This window comes from Nansenia antarctica (assembly GCF_963989245.1).
Source record: "Nansenia antarctica genome assembly, chromosome: 16".
Lineage (NCBI taxonomy): Eukaryota > Metazoa > Chordata > Actinopteri > Argentiniformes > Microstomatidae > Nansenia > Nansenia antarctica.
The window spans coordinates 26,392,491-26,404,990 of NC_137686.1; the positions used below are offsets into that span (position 1 = coordinate 26,392,491).

At 47.0% G+C, this 12,500-nt stretch overlaps 2 protein-coding genes across 2 annotated transcripts in view; one reads left to right on the plus strand and one right to left on the minus strand.

Annotated features, from left to right (window-relative positions):
* Positions 1-401: 401 nt before the first annotated feature.
* alg3 (ALG3 alpha-1,3- mannosyltransferase) lies at positions 402-9,951 on the plus strand (the record flags this gene model as incomplete). The annotated part of the gene is made up of 9 exons (XM_080547110.1): positions 402-606; positions 943-1,042; positions 1,237-1,384; positions 3,860-4,020; positions 4,669-4,789; positions 6,987-7,192; positions 7,859-7,937; positions 8,483-8,625; positions 9,223-9,951. The coding sequence occupies 9 exons, from the start codon at positions 402-404 to the stop codon at positions 9,416-9,418; spliced, it is 1,359 nt and encodes a 452-aa protein (XP_080403236.1). The 3' UTR covers positions 9,419-9,951.
* A 1,029-nt stretch (positions 9,952-10,980) lies between these two features.
* vwa5b2 (von Willebrand factor A domain containing 5B2) overlaps positions 10,981-12,500 on the minus strand; it is a 30,021-nt gene continuing 28,501 nt past the window's right edge. Inside the window, 1 exon segment of the mRNA XM_080546263.1 lies at positions 10,981-12,500. This exon segment is cut by the window's right edge and continues 172 nt beyond it. Within this exon segment, the coding sequence (XP_080402389.1) occupies positions 11,746-12,500 (755 nt within the window). The 3' untranslated portion in view covers positions 10,981-11,745.

The window sequence follows — 12,500 nt, forward strand, 5'->3', positions numbered from 1 at the left end:
GGGTTTTGTTTCGTTTTTATTTTTTTTCCTGAACAGCCATTGCCAATGCACGATTGGACGGAAGTTTTTTTTCCTGGATCATGTGACGGGGGTACAAACACACACCTCCAGTCGACACGCTGGAACGTGACGGCCTCTTACGTTTTTTATATTATTATTATTTTTTAAACAAAGTATTTTATTCAAAGAGAACATAATACACAACGATACACAGAATAGTATAACACAAATATCACAGATTACTTTTTTTTCTTGGTTTTGTTTCGTTTTTTTTCTTCTTCTTCTAATGCATGATTGGACGAAAGTTTTTTCTCCTGTATCACGTGACGGGGGTACAAACACACACCTCCAGCACCAACACGCTGGAACGCCACGGCCTCTTACGTCGCTGCGCTGACAACATGGCAGGAGGTGGAAAGAAGAAGAGGTCTCCCCCTGGTGCCCCTGCCCCCGCCGGCCCACCCTCCAAAATATGGGGGTCGCTCCGCACCCTGTGGCAGGACAAGCACCTGGTCCTGTTCCAGCCGGAGTACACGGTGCTGGTCGCGGCGGTTCTGTGGTTCCTGGAGGTCGGGATCAACATTTGGGTCATCCAAAAAGTCGCATGTAAGTAGCTGGCTGGGGCTAAAGCCGCCTGCCCCCAACGCAATGCCACCTGTCAGAGAGTGAAGTCACAGCTGCTGCTGAACGATCTCGTCCATCCCTTCAGCCCGGGAATGACTTGGAGCATTGTTGCATAGCATGCATGCATGCTGAACGGAAGAAGTTAGATCATGCATGCATGCATGCTGTACGGAAGAAGTTAGATCATGCATTCCTGTCTAGTAGTATTAATTAACAATCACATGAACAACAATCACATAAACAACTTTTTGCGCAATGTTGGAAGTCATCGCCACCGGTCAAGTCTTTGATTGGTGAATCACTCCTCTCTCCTTGCAGACACGGAGATCGACTGGAAGGCTTATATGGATGAGGTGGAGGGCGTCATCAACGGGACCTATGACTACACCCAGCTCAAAGGAGACACCGGCCCCCTGGTGTAAGTTTAGTGTGTGCGTGTGCGTGTGCGTGTGAGTGTGAGTGTGTGAGTGTGAGTGTGAGTGTGCGTGTGCGTGTGCGTGTGCGTGTGCGTGAGAGAGAGGGTGTGTGAGAGAGAGAGAGAGAGGCATGACCAAATGTAGGCGCTCACTCAGAAGAAGTCCTCCCATTGCACTTCCCTCCCTCTCCTTCCAGGTACCCGGCTGGGTTTGTGTACATCTTCACCGCTTTGTACTACATCACTAACCACGGGCTCAACATCCGCTTGGCCCAGTACCTGTTCGCTGTCTTCTACTTGCTCACTCTGCTGCTGGTGTTTCGGATATACAACCGCACCAAAAAGGTACGCTAACGTCTACTTGGATAGTAATTATAAGTCATAATGTGTTCTTTCCAGTGTAGGAAATGCTTTGTTTTGTTTTTCTAGGGGGCACAAATTGTGCCCCTGTTGGCTCATTTCTAAGGGAATTTTGTAAAAAATCTGGGCTGTTACATTTTTATAAAATAACATTTATCAGTCCAGATGTAAAAATGCATATTTTTAAGCCATTAAAAGGGCCATAGGGTCTATGTATAGAGACAATGCAAGTCATGTTATAGATAATCACAATACAAGACATTTTCAACATTTCATTTTCAACTTTCCACTGCCTTGCCTTGTTTTAATTCTAACGCTAACTGAACAACAACAAAAAAAGTAGTACATCGATTTAGGGGTGACCAACACCAGTCCCTGGAAGCGTTTGTACTATCACGGCACTAACACACCTGATGCTGGTCACCATGCATCATTTCTTGCGTCACGTGTGTTCGTGCTGGTGTGGTGCACTGTACAGGGCTTTTGTACATGCACTTCTTTCTCGTAGTTAAAGTTACTCTAACCACAGTGGTTCTCAAGCCTCTCCTCGGGGACCCCCGGCCGCTCCACATATTTGATCTGTTCCACCACCAGCAGTTGAATCAGGTGTGCTGCTGGTGGTGGTGGAACAGATCAAATATGTGGAGCGGCTGAGGAGAGGTTTGAGAACAACTGGTCAAACCAGTGTGCGTCGTCACATTGCCTGCGTCATGACAAATATATCACTTATATTTATATATGTTACGGTACATGTGGGAATACGGTACATGTGGGAAAACTAGGGTTAGGGTTAGGTGCTAGGGTGCTAGGGGTAGGGCAGGGTTCCCAAGGTCATGAAATTCCTGGAAAAGTTATGGAATTTGAAAAACTATTTTCCAGTCTGGAAAAGTTATGGAATTAACTTAACTGTTTTGGAAAAGTTTTGGAAATATACATTGTGTTTAAAATATGTTCACCGAGCATGTCGCCGGCGACATGGAACGAACACTGTTGTATAATAACTTAATAACGGAGGTAATGATGCCAACGCCCTGGAGAAAGCTGCAGATGAATATGCAAACAAGGCAGAGACCACTAGCAAACTAACCTTCATTGCAAAGTCTAACAGCCTGCGCCGTTCAGCCAAAGAAAAGAAAGCAAGTCTTCTGGACATTGAAAAGCAAATCGATGAGAAACTAAAAGAAATGAAGAGTGAGTAGACACAGTTTAGTACCAAACAGCAACGAAAGCAGGAGACACTCGGTAGTCATTGTATGTGCATACACATTGTTAAAACTAAAGCAAGTATATCTGTCGCATTCCACTTATGTTTTATACTGTTATGTTGAGTGATTTGTCATGGTAGGCCATGGTGGTTTTTCCTGTTCATTACAGCCTACAGTAGCCTAGCCCTTGTTAGTATACGTGCGGTTCCAGATTCCATGTTCCAGGTTTTAGTCTCAGATTGTTGTGTAGCCTAATGCTGTATGAGGCATTGGTTGCTCTTCTACCAGACTGTAATTTATTCTATTTTATTGATATATGATATTGATTGATTGACATGTGAGCTACTGAAGTGAACAATTATTTGTAATTGTTGAATATCTGATTGTCTTGAATATATGAAATGCCATCTGTTACCTCTTCAATGTTTTTGCTTTCTTGAGCATGTAAATACTGTAGCATTTGGTTATTTGTTGTTGTTTGTTGATAAATGCTACATTCACTTCAATGCATAATTGAATACAAGAATACAGGTACAGCTCAATAAATTAGAATATCATGGAAAAGCATGTAAGTAAAAAAGAAAAGTAAATTTATTCCAGTAATTCAATTCAAAAAGTGAAACTCATATAATAGGCTATAGATTCATTACACACAAAGTGACATATTGCAAGCCTTTATTTCTTGTAATTGTGATGATTATGGCTTACAGCTCATGAAAACGAATGAGCTGTAAGTTGTCTGTCAGTATCTCAGAAAAATTAGAATGATAAAACAAAAAATGTAATACAGAAATGTCGGCCTTCTGAAAAGTATGTTCATTTGGTCGGGGCTGGAGGAAGAGCGGAGAGGCACAGAATCCAAGTCATTTTCCACGATATTCTAATTTATTGCACTGCACCTGTATGGGTGCCATAGACTCCAACGCCATTGCGCAATGCCCCAGGATAGGTGGTAATGTTGGATAGACACAACTTCCCTTACATTAACCATGCTACATTTTTGCTACACTGCTGAGGCTCATTATTGCGCTCTATAAACTAAGTCATGGAAATTAGGTAAAATATTATGGAAAAGTTATGGAAAAGTTTTGGAAAATCATTGGTGAAAAAGTGTGGGAACCCTGGGTAGGGTTAAGGTTAGGGTTAGACATGCCAGCATGTACCAAGTCACCTAACCCTAACCCTAGTTTTCCCACATGTACTGTAACATATATATATCAAACTATAAACACTTAGTTTTTGCTGTGTTCGCCAGGTTCCCCCGTACGTGTTCTTCTTCGTGTGTTGCGCGTCCTACCGGATCCACTCCATCTTCGTGCTGCGGCTCTTCAACGATCCCGTGGCCATGATGCTCCTCTTCGGGGCTGTTAACCTCTTCCTGGACGGCCGCTGGTCGCTGGGATGTGCGCTCTACAGGCAAGCATGAGCCCTGGCCTATGCTGAGCCTAGCCTAGCCTAGCCTAGCATACAGCCCCGCAGCATACATACGCCTTGCCACGTTCTCTTCAATGTAGCCTAGTTCAGTCAGGGCACATTTGGGAACAAATGCTTGACAGAAAGACCTTCTTCCCCCCCCCCCCCCAACTAAAACCCAAAATAGAGACTTTTTAAATGTATATGTATATCGTGAGCTAAGGTTCTAGAATCTCCATTTAGGGCAGTTCAGAGATATTGAGCGTCAAATGTTTTTACATTCCATTATGTTTTGTGAGATGGAACCTTTGTATTTTATGAATTACTAACTCAAAAATGTCAACATTTAAAAACCAAAAAAAAAACACAGGCATTAATAAACGCCTAATGGATCAGATTATGTAAAAAAACTCAATTTTGACAAAAATGGCGATAGAACCTTATCATTCTAACGACCTTCTTTTTTTTCCCCCAACTAAAACCTAAAATAGAGACTTTTTATATGTGTATGATGTATCATACATTGTATTTGTTCACCGAATGTTTGTCTCTGGCCCCTCCTATCTAATATTTAGGTCTGTGTTGTGGTGACAAGTGACTACCTTATCATGTGGTTGTTATGACAACTCTGTCTCCCTCTCTTTTTGACAGTTTAGCAGTGTCTGTGAAGATGAACGTGCTCCTCTTCGCACCTGGCCTCCTCTTCCTCCTCATATCTGAGTTTGGCCTGATCAGGACCATCCCCAAACTCTCTCTGTGTGCAGCTATCCAGGTACAACATCATAATAATAATAAGCTTTATTTACAGTATATCTCAAAAGTGAGTACACCCTTTAGATTTTTGCAAATATTCTGTCATATCCTTTCAGGGGATAACACTATCTTAATGAAACTTTGATATAACTTAAAGTAGTCAGTGTGCTGCTTGAATAACAGTATAGATGTATTGTCCATTGAAAATTACTCAGTACACAGCTGTTAATGTCTAAACAGCTGGCAACAAAAGTGAGTACACCCCATAGTGAACATGTCTAAATTGTGCCCAAAGTGTCAATATTTTGTGTGACCACCATTGTTATCTAGCACTGCTTTAACCCTCCTGGGCATGGAATTCACCGGAGCTGCACAGGTTGCTTCTGGAATCTTCTTCCACTCCTCTACTCTTGAGGATGCCCCACATGTGCTCAATTGGGTTTAGGTCTGGAGACATACTTGGCCAGTCCATCACCTTAACCTTCAGCTTCTTCAGAAAGGCCGTTGTCATCTTGGAGGTGTGTTTAGGGTCATTATCATGTTGGAAAACTGCCCTAAAAAACGGCCCAGTTTCCAAAGAGAGGGGATCATGCTCTGCTGCGGGATGTCACAGTATATATTGGAATTCATGTGTCCCTCAATGAAATGCAGCTCCCCAGTGCCGGCAGCACTCATGCAGCCCCAGACCATGATGCTGCCACCACCATGCTTGACTGTAGGCACAACACATTTGTCTTGGTACTCCTCACCAGGGTGCCGCCACACACGCCGGACACCATCTGACCCAAACAGGTTTATTTTGGTCTCATCAGACCACAGGACATGGTTCCAGTAACTCATGTTCTTGGATTCATTGTCTTCAGCAAACTGTTTGCGGGCTTTCTTATGCATCGGTTTCAGAAGAGGCTTCTGTCTGGGGCGACGGCCATACAAACCGATTTGATGCAGTGTGCGGCGTATGGTCTGGGCACTGACAGGCTGACATCCCACTTCTGCAACCTCTGCAGCAATGCTGGAAGCACTCGCACGTCTATTTTTGGAAACCAACCTCTGGATATGACGCTGAGCACGTGGACTCAACTTCTTTGGTCGACCCTGGCGAGGCCTGTTCCGAGTGGAACCTGTCCTGGAAAACCGCTGTATGATCTTAGCCACTGTGCTGCAACTCATTTTCAGGGTGTTGGCAATCTTATAGCCAAGGCCATCTTTGTGAAGCGCAATAATCCTTTTTTTCAGCCGCTCAGAGAGTTCCTTGCCATGAGGCACCATGTTGTCCAGCATTCAGAGAGAATTGTGCCCAAAACACCAAATTTAACAGCCCTGCTTATCATTTACACCTGAATCCTTGTAACACTAACGAGTCACATGACACCAGGGCGGGAAAACAACATCATTGGGCACAATTAGGACATGTTCACTATGGGGTGTACTCACTTTTGTTGCCAGCTGTTTAGACATTAACAGCTGTGTACTGAGTAATTCTCAAAGGACAATAAATCTATACTGTTATTCAAGCAGCACACTGACTACTTTAAGTTATATCAAAGTTTCAGTAGGATAATGTTATCCCCTGAAAGGATATAACAGAATATTTGCAAAAATCTAAAGGGTGTACTCACTTTTGAGATATACTGTATATAGCTCCTTTCATACATAAGAATGCAGCTCAAAGTGCTACATACAACGTCGAAAAATACTGAATATCGCACAACACTGTCGTGATGATGAATTTGATCCTGATGTTGTTTTTTTTTATGTTGCTAATGTCTTCAATGTCCCAAGTCATTAGGTGAATGCAAATTCTGTATTTGTTCGGGACAGTAAACACAATTCAGTGGCATTTATCACCACACTATCGACAAGCTCCACCTACGTTTCCCCTTACCTCTCTCCCTCTCCCTCCCCCCCCCCTCCCTCTCCCCCCTCCCTCTCCCTCTCCCTCCCCCCCTCCCTCTCCCCCCCCCCTCCCTCTCCCTCTCCCCGCCCCCTCCCTCTCCTCTCTCCCTCTCCCTCCCTCCCTCTCCCTCTCCCTCCCCCCCTCTCCCTCTCCCTCCCCCCCCCTCCCTCTCCCCCCCCCCTCCCTCTCCCTCTCCCCCTCCTCCCTCTCCCCCCCCCCCTCCCTCTCCCTCCCCTCCCTCTCCCTCCCTCTCCCTCCCCCCCTCCCTCTCCCTCTCTCTCCCTCCCCCTCCCTCCCTCTCCCTCTCGTCCAATCACAGCTGTTGCTGGGCCTGCCCTTCCTGATGGAGAACCCGGCCGGCTACCTGAGCCAAGCCTTCGACCTGGGCCGCCAGTTCCTGTTCAAGTGGACGGTGAACTGGCGCTTCCTGCCTGAGTGGCTGTTCCTGAGCCGCCACTTCCACCTGGCGCTGCTGGCAGCGCACCTGCTCACCCTGCTGCTGTTCGCCCTGCGCCGCTGGAAGAGGTGAGGGGGACCTGGGAGGCTCTGGGGAGAGGGGGGGGGGGGGGGGGGGGGGGGGGGTAGGGTTAGGGTTAGGGGGGGTATTCATTCAAAAAAATGCCGGACGCTGGCGTTGCTTGTTTTCGCCGCTTCTCCGCACGAAAAATCTAGATATACTTGCAGTATACAGAGTAGATTGTCCTACAGAGACACTTAGATTTAGATTTAGTCATCTAACAATGTATTAGACCCCTATACTAGGGGTAGTCGGTCGAGAGAGGAGGAGGCTGGCGTTGCTTGTTCGCCGCTTCTCAGACGCTACACTACAGACATCTGTCTCTGGCTCTGGAGAGAAACTCAGAAGGACACAGATAAGTTAACCAGACAGATAAGATACGCCAGACTGTGTTTACCACCTCAAATTAATTAATTTATGCCCAGCCAAATCCATGTTTAGAGGTAGCTAGCTAACATTACATTGTTATTATTATTCTGGGAGATGAGATCGCGATTTGAAAGAGCCTTTTTTGGGTAGAAATAATGTGTGAAGTGTTTGTCCAGAGAAATGATCTCTCTCTACCCTCAGGGGACATGTTGTTAATAATGTCTACAGAACGATGACTCGCGTACATCAACAACGCCCCAGTGTTCTCTGTCGTGTCACACAAGCTGTCTGTCTCGTCCTCCCAGGCCTGGCCAGAGCGTCCTGCAGCTGCTGAAGGAGCCGGGCCAGAGAACCCTCCCTGCTCAGAAAGTCACCTCGGATCATATCCTTCACTCTCCGACGTTAACCCCTAACCCTTCTACGATAATTGAGCATTCATGCCTATCTATACCCAGTTGCTACATTTTCATATGCCACACAAGACGTTCCTAGGTGGTTAAAATAAAGGATGTGTTTCAAATAACTCCCTATTTGTATAATAATAATAATAATAATAATAATAATAATGTGGCCTGGGGTGGTCCAGTGGTTTAGCACCGTGGTCTACAGTGCACACATACGCCCATGTCGGCATGGGTTCGAATCCGGACCATGCCCTGCTGACACGCCCTCCTCTCCTTACTCCTTTTCTGTCTTATCTTCATTATCTCTATCCAATCAAATGCTACAAATATGAGTGGAACTGCCCCACTCAGAAAAGAAACAACCTTTAAAATAATAATAATAATAATAATAAATAAAAGAATAATAAGTTGTCCACTACGTACAGTAAGTAACAGGGTGTCAGTCGAGCTTTGAGCCCAACGTTCCAATTCCAAGCAGCTCCCGCAGCCGTGACCCAGTGGCCAGACCTTAACAGCCGATCACAGACGGCCCTGATCCTGTTCACCTCCAACTTCATCGGGATGTGCTTCAGCCGCTCGCTGCACTACCAGTTCTACGTCTGGTACTTCCACACGCTGCCCTTCCTGCTCTGGAGCGGCGGCGGCAAGACGCTGGCTCACCTGCTCAGGTAACCGTGGGTAGCCGTGGGTGGGGGTCATTTGACGCTTCATTTTGTAGCCAATCAAAGGATAGTTGCTAGGTAGAATACCACCTAAAACAGTTGGCCACCTCTCGGTGGTGAATGTTCCGGAATGTTCCCTTTGGCAGTTGGTGAGTTAACACTAGAACAGACGTGCCTTTATTATACTACTATAAGAGCCGCCGCCTCGGGGGTCAAATGACCATAGTCTTTACAATGGGAAGCTGCTACTTACACACAACGACCACTAGTTGGCCGCCTTGTAAATTAGCCTGCCTCCAACACAGAAAGAAATGCTAAATATCTTTATACTAGCTTATCCTGACGTGAATTTGCAAATGTAAGGATACTGGGTGGTAGAACGCACATATCTAGGAAAGGTCATGAAAGGAGGGTCCTGAAATGTTATCGAATGCAAAGATATAAAAAAAATGTTTTATGGCTGTTCTAGTGTTAAAGCTGTATATGGCAGGAACAGACTGTGTCATGACATCCATATGATCAGTGGGATACTTGATATGGTGAATAAAAGAAAAACAATGACACATTTCTTCTTCCACTTCTTCTTCTCCTTCTCCTCCTCAGGCTTCTGATCCTGGGTCTGGTTGAGCTGTCGTGGAACACCTACCCCTCCACCGACTACAGCTCTGCCGCCCTCCACGTGTGCCACCTCCTCCTCCTCCTCTCCCTGTGGCTCGCCCCCGCCCCGGCCCCGGCCCCGGCCCCCGCCCCAGACCAGCCACCCCAGGGGGAGGCACCAGAGAAGGCCAAGAGCCAGTGAAACTGCAGCCCAGCGAGACCCTCCTGTAGCGGGCTCTGTTCAGCCTCCTCCTAACCTGTGACTGGCTCTCCTGGTTCTCACCCCTCGCCTCACCTCATTGGGGGGGGGGGGGGGGGTTGTTATGTTACTGGGGTGGTTTGTCTTAAACCAGCTATTTGATGCCACTACCCCCCCCACCTCACACCTTTAGCTACATGCTAACGTCCAGTATGCTAAGAGGAGGGTAGGAGCAGAGAGAGACAGATGGGGTGTGTTTGGAAGGAGAAACAGTCCCATGTGGTTGTGTGGGGGGGACGGACGGACGCTGGAAACAATTACGATTCTCAGGTTTCAGGATTTGATAAATAAACGAATAAATAAAATGTGAGAGGGTCTGTGGGTGAGGAGGAATGGTGGATGTTTTGCTGTGGCGTTGATAGACATCTTTATCTTTATTCTTAAGGAAGGATTTCTGTCTTTTGATATGTTTATTTTTTTGTGAATGTTAAAAACTACCTTTTTTTTGCTCGTGCGTTACTGGTCTGATAGACAAGTGGTCCTCAAACCTCTCCTCGGGGACCCCCAGCCACTCCACATAGTTGATCTGTTCCACCACCACCAGCACACACCTGATTCAACTAGGCTGCTGTGGGGTGTAAGCCCAATACAAATTTCCCAGTGATGGGGACAATAAAGTGACTCTTGACTCTTGACTCTTGACTAATCAAGTACAAAGTAATTATGATTTGAACTTGATTAGTTGAATCAGGTGTGCTGGAGGTGGAACAGATCAAATATGTGGAGCGGCTGGGGGTCCCCGAGGAGAGGTTTGAAAACCACTGTGATGGACAATAAGAGTACACTGATGATGATGATGATGATGATGATGATGTACTCTAACAGCAGGTCTTCCTCCTAGCGGTTTGGTGTCCTCATACCGGACCATTTACTGAGTGTAAAGATGCGTTATATATTTACAGTGTCTGTCGTTCATGTCATATCATAACAGGAACTTGTAATTACCAATGACGTTTTAGGTAAATCCGTCCTCCGCTTTAAGCATTTGCCATCCCACACTGGGAACAGTAGGACACGGTGTAGCAGGCTTACAATGCATTATGACATGTACATGAATACATTATGACATGTATACATTCAGATATCATTTTTTGTGAGCATTCAGAAATAAGCTGTTGACAATCATGATCGTATTTTTTTTTAAATTTTGTTTGTTTCTTTCTTATAGTTTTGACAGTGTGGATGGCCGTTCTGTCTGTGAAAAGTATTTGGCTGTAGCGTGTGCAGTAGACTGATTCAAACGAAAGTGTGAACTTTTTTAACGAGCTGCTTTTAGTGGATGTTTACCATAGTGCCCAGATTTGTTTGCTGGTGTTCGTTTGTTTGTTTCATTTGCATGGCTGTTTGTGTTTACACCCGACGACAAGTCGATTGGAGACGTGTTTTATTTTGTCGATAAAGATGAAAAATAAAATGCTTCTCTGTGTCAAGAAGCATGAATTACATTCGTCATTCGTTCACAATTCTGATTGACAGCAATTTCTTCACACAAACGATTACAGGTGACACAGACAGTCCTACCCAGCTACTATGGCGTTCAGAGAAGACAAGAGCAGTGAGGCGATAAAGAACTAGAATCAGAAGAAGTGAAAGCATTCAGGGGGGTGTTCCATCAACGTCGCTAAAGGAAAATCCAGGTAGATCTCGTGAGATTTAGCAAAAATAAGGCTGGATTTTTTTTTTTTTTAATAAATCTCGCAAGATTTATCAAAAATAAGCCTAGATTTTCCATTAGCGACATTGATGGAAAACCCCCCCCAGGATGGTCAAGGCATTATTGTGGTTGCATACGGTGTACTTAGAAAGGCCACTTTGTGGGTATGTCGAGTCAGGCATAATCCTTATCATTGAAAAGGTCTTACTTTCTCACGTCAAGGCATTGGTTGTCAACTGCCATAAAAGGTGATTGAAGAGATTAATTTTTTGGCGGTTAAAACGATAAAAGAAGCATTCATTGAACAACCTAGCGCGCTCGCCAGGCTATTCATTTCATTAAAAACTGTCAACAGTGACACACAAGGGGAAATCGGTGGGTTTGTCAGTTTGTTGCCCCGTTATGACAAAGCTACACACCAGGGGGGTATTCCAACAACCTCAGTAACGGAAAATCCAGGCTTATTTTGGTTTACGTCTCACGAGACTTACCAAAATTAAGGCTGGATTTTGACTAAATCTCGCAGGATTTATCGAAAAATAACCCTGGATTTTCCTTTTAGCGACTTCTGAATACCCCCCGCCCAGAAGCGACTCCTCAGTGTGTGTGTGTCTCCTCACATGTTATTGGGGTTGTAGCAGAGCATGTTCAGCTGGATGTTCTCGTCCCAGTGACGCAGCAGCAGGAACAGCTGGCGGGCCGCCCCCTTCAGCCCGGCCAGGTCCACGCCCTCCGGCATCTCCTCCTGGCACCGCAGCCAGAAGTCCGCCTTGGCCGCCACCAGCTCCCACTCCATGAAGAACCCCGCGCACCGGTGCTCCAGCCAGGCCAGAGCCACCGCCGTGGCCCAGCTCGACCCCTCCAGGTCCCCCAGGGCCAGCTGGTCGTCGTCCCCCCCTCCTCCTCCTCCTCCCCCTCCCTGGAGCTCTGGAGGGGGGACTCCCGGAGCCGACGGGTCTACGGGGCTGGAGCCCTCCCTCTCGCAGACGTCCGTCTCGGAGCCGCGCCCGCTGTCCGCTTGGGGCAGGGACTGGGGTTGGGGCTGGGACAGGGGGAGGCCGGCGGTAGTGGCCAGCTCGGGGAGGGAGCCCTCCTCGGAGCTGGGGGGCGGGTCAGGGGGCGACGCCGCGAAGAGGAGGGGGTCGCGGTCGGAGAAGCGGCCCCTCCGGTCCAGGCCGAGAGGAGGAGGGGGGTCTTCCGGGGCGTGGCGGTGATGGAGGAGGGGGGGGGGAGGCGCGCAGACGGAGGGGGAGGAGGAAGGCTTCATGATGGCGAAGGTGTAGGCGTAGGGGACGGGGGCGGAGGTGGAGGAGGAGGGACCGCCGGGGGGGGGGGGCTTGGAGGGAGCGGAGGTGAAGGAGGCGGAGGAGG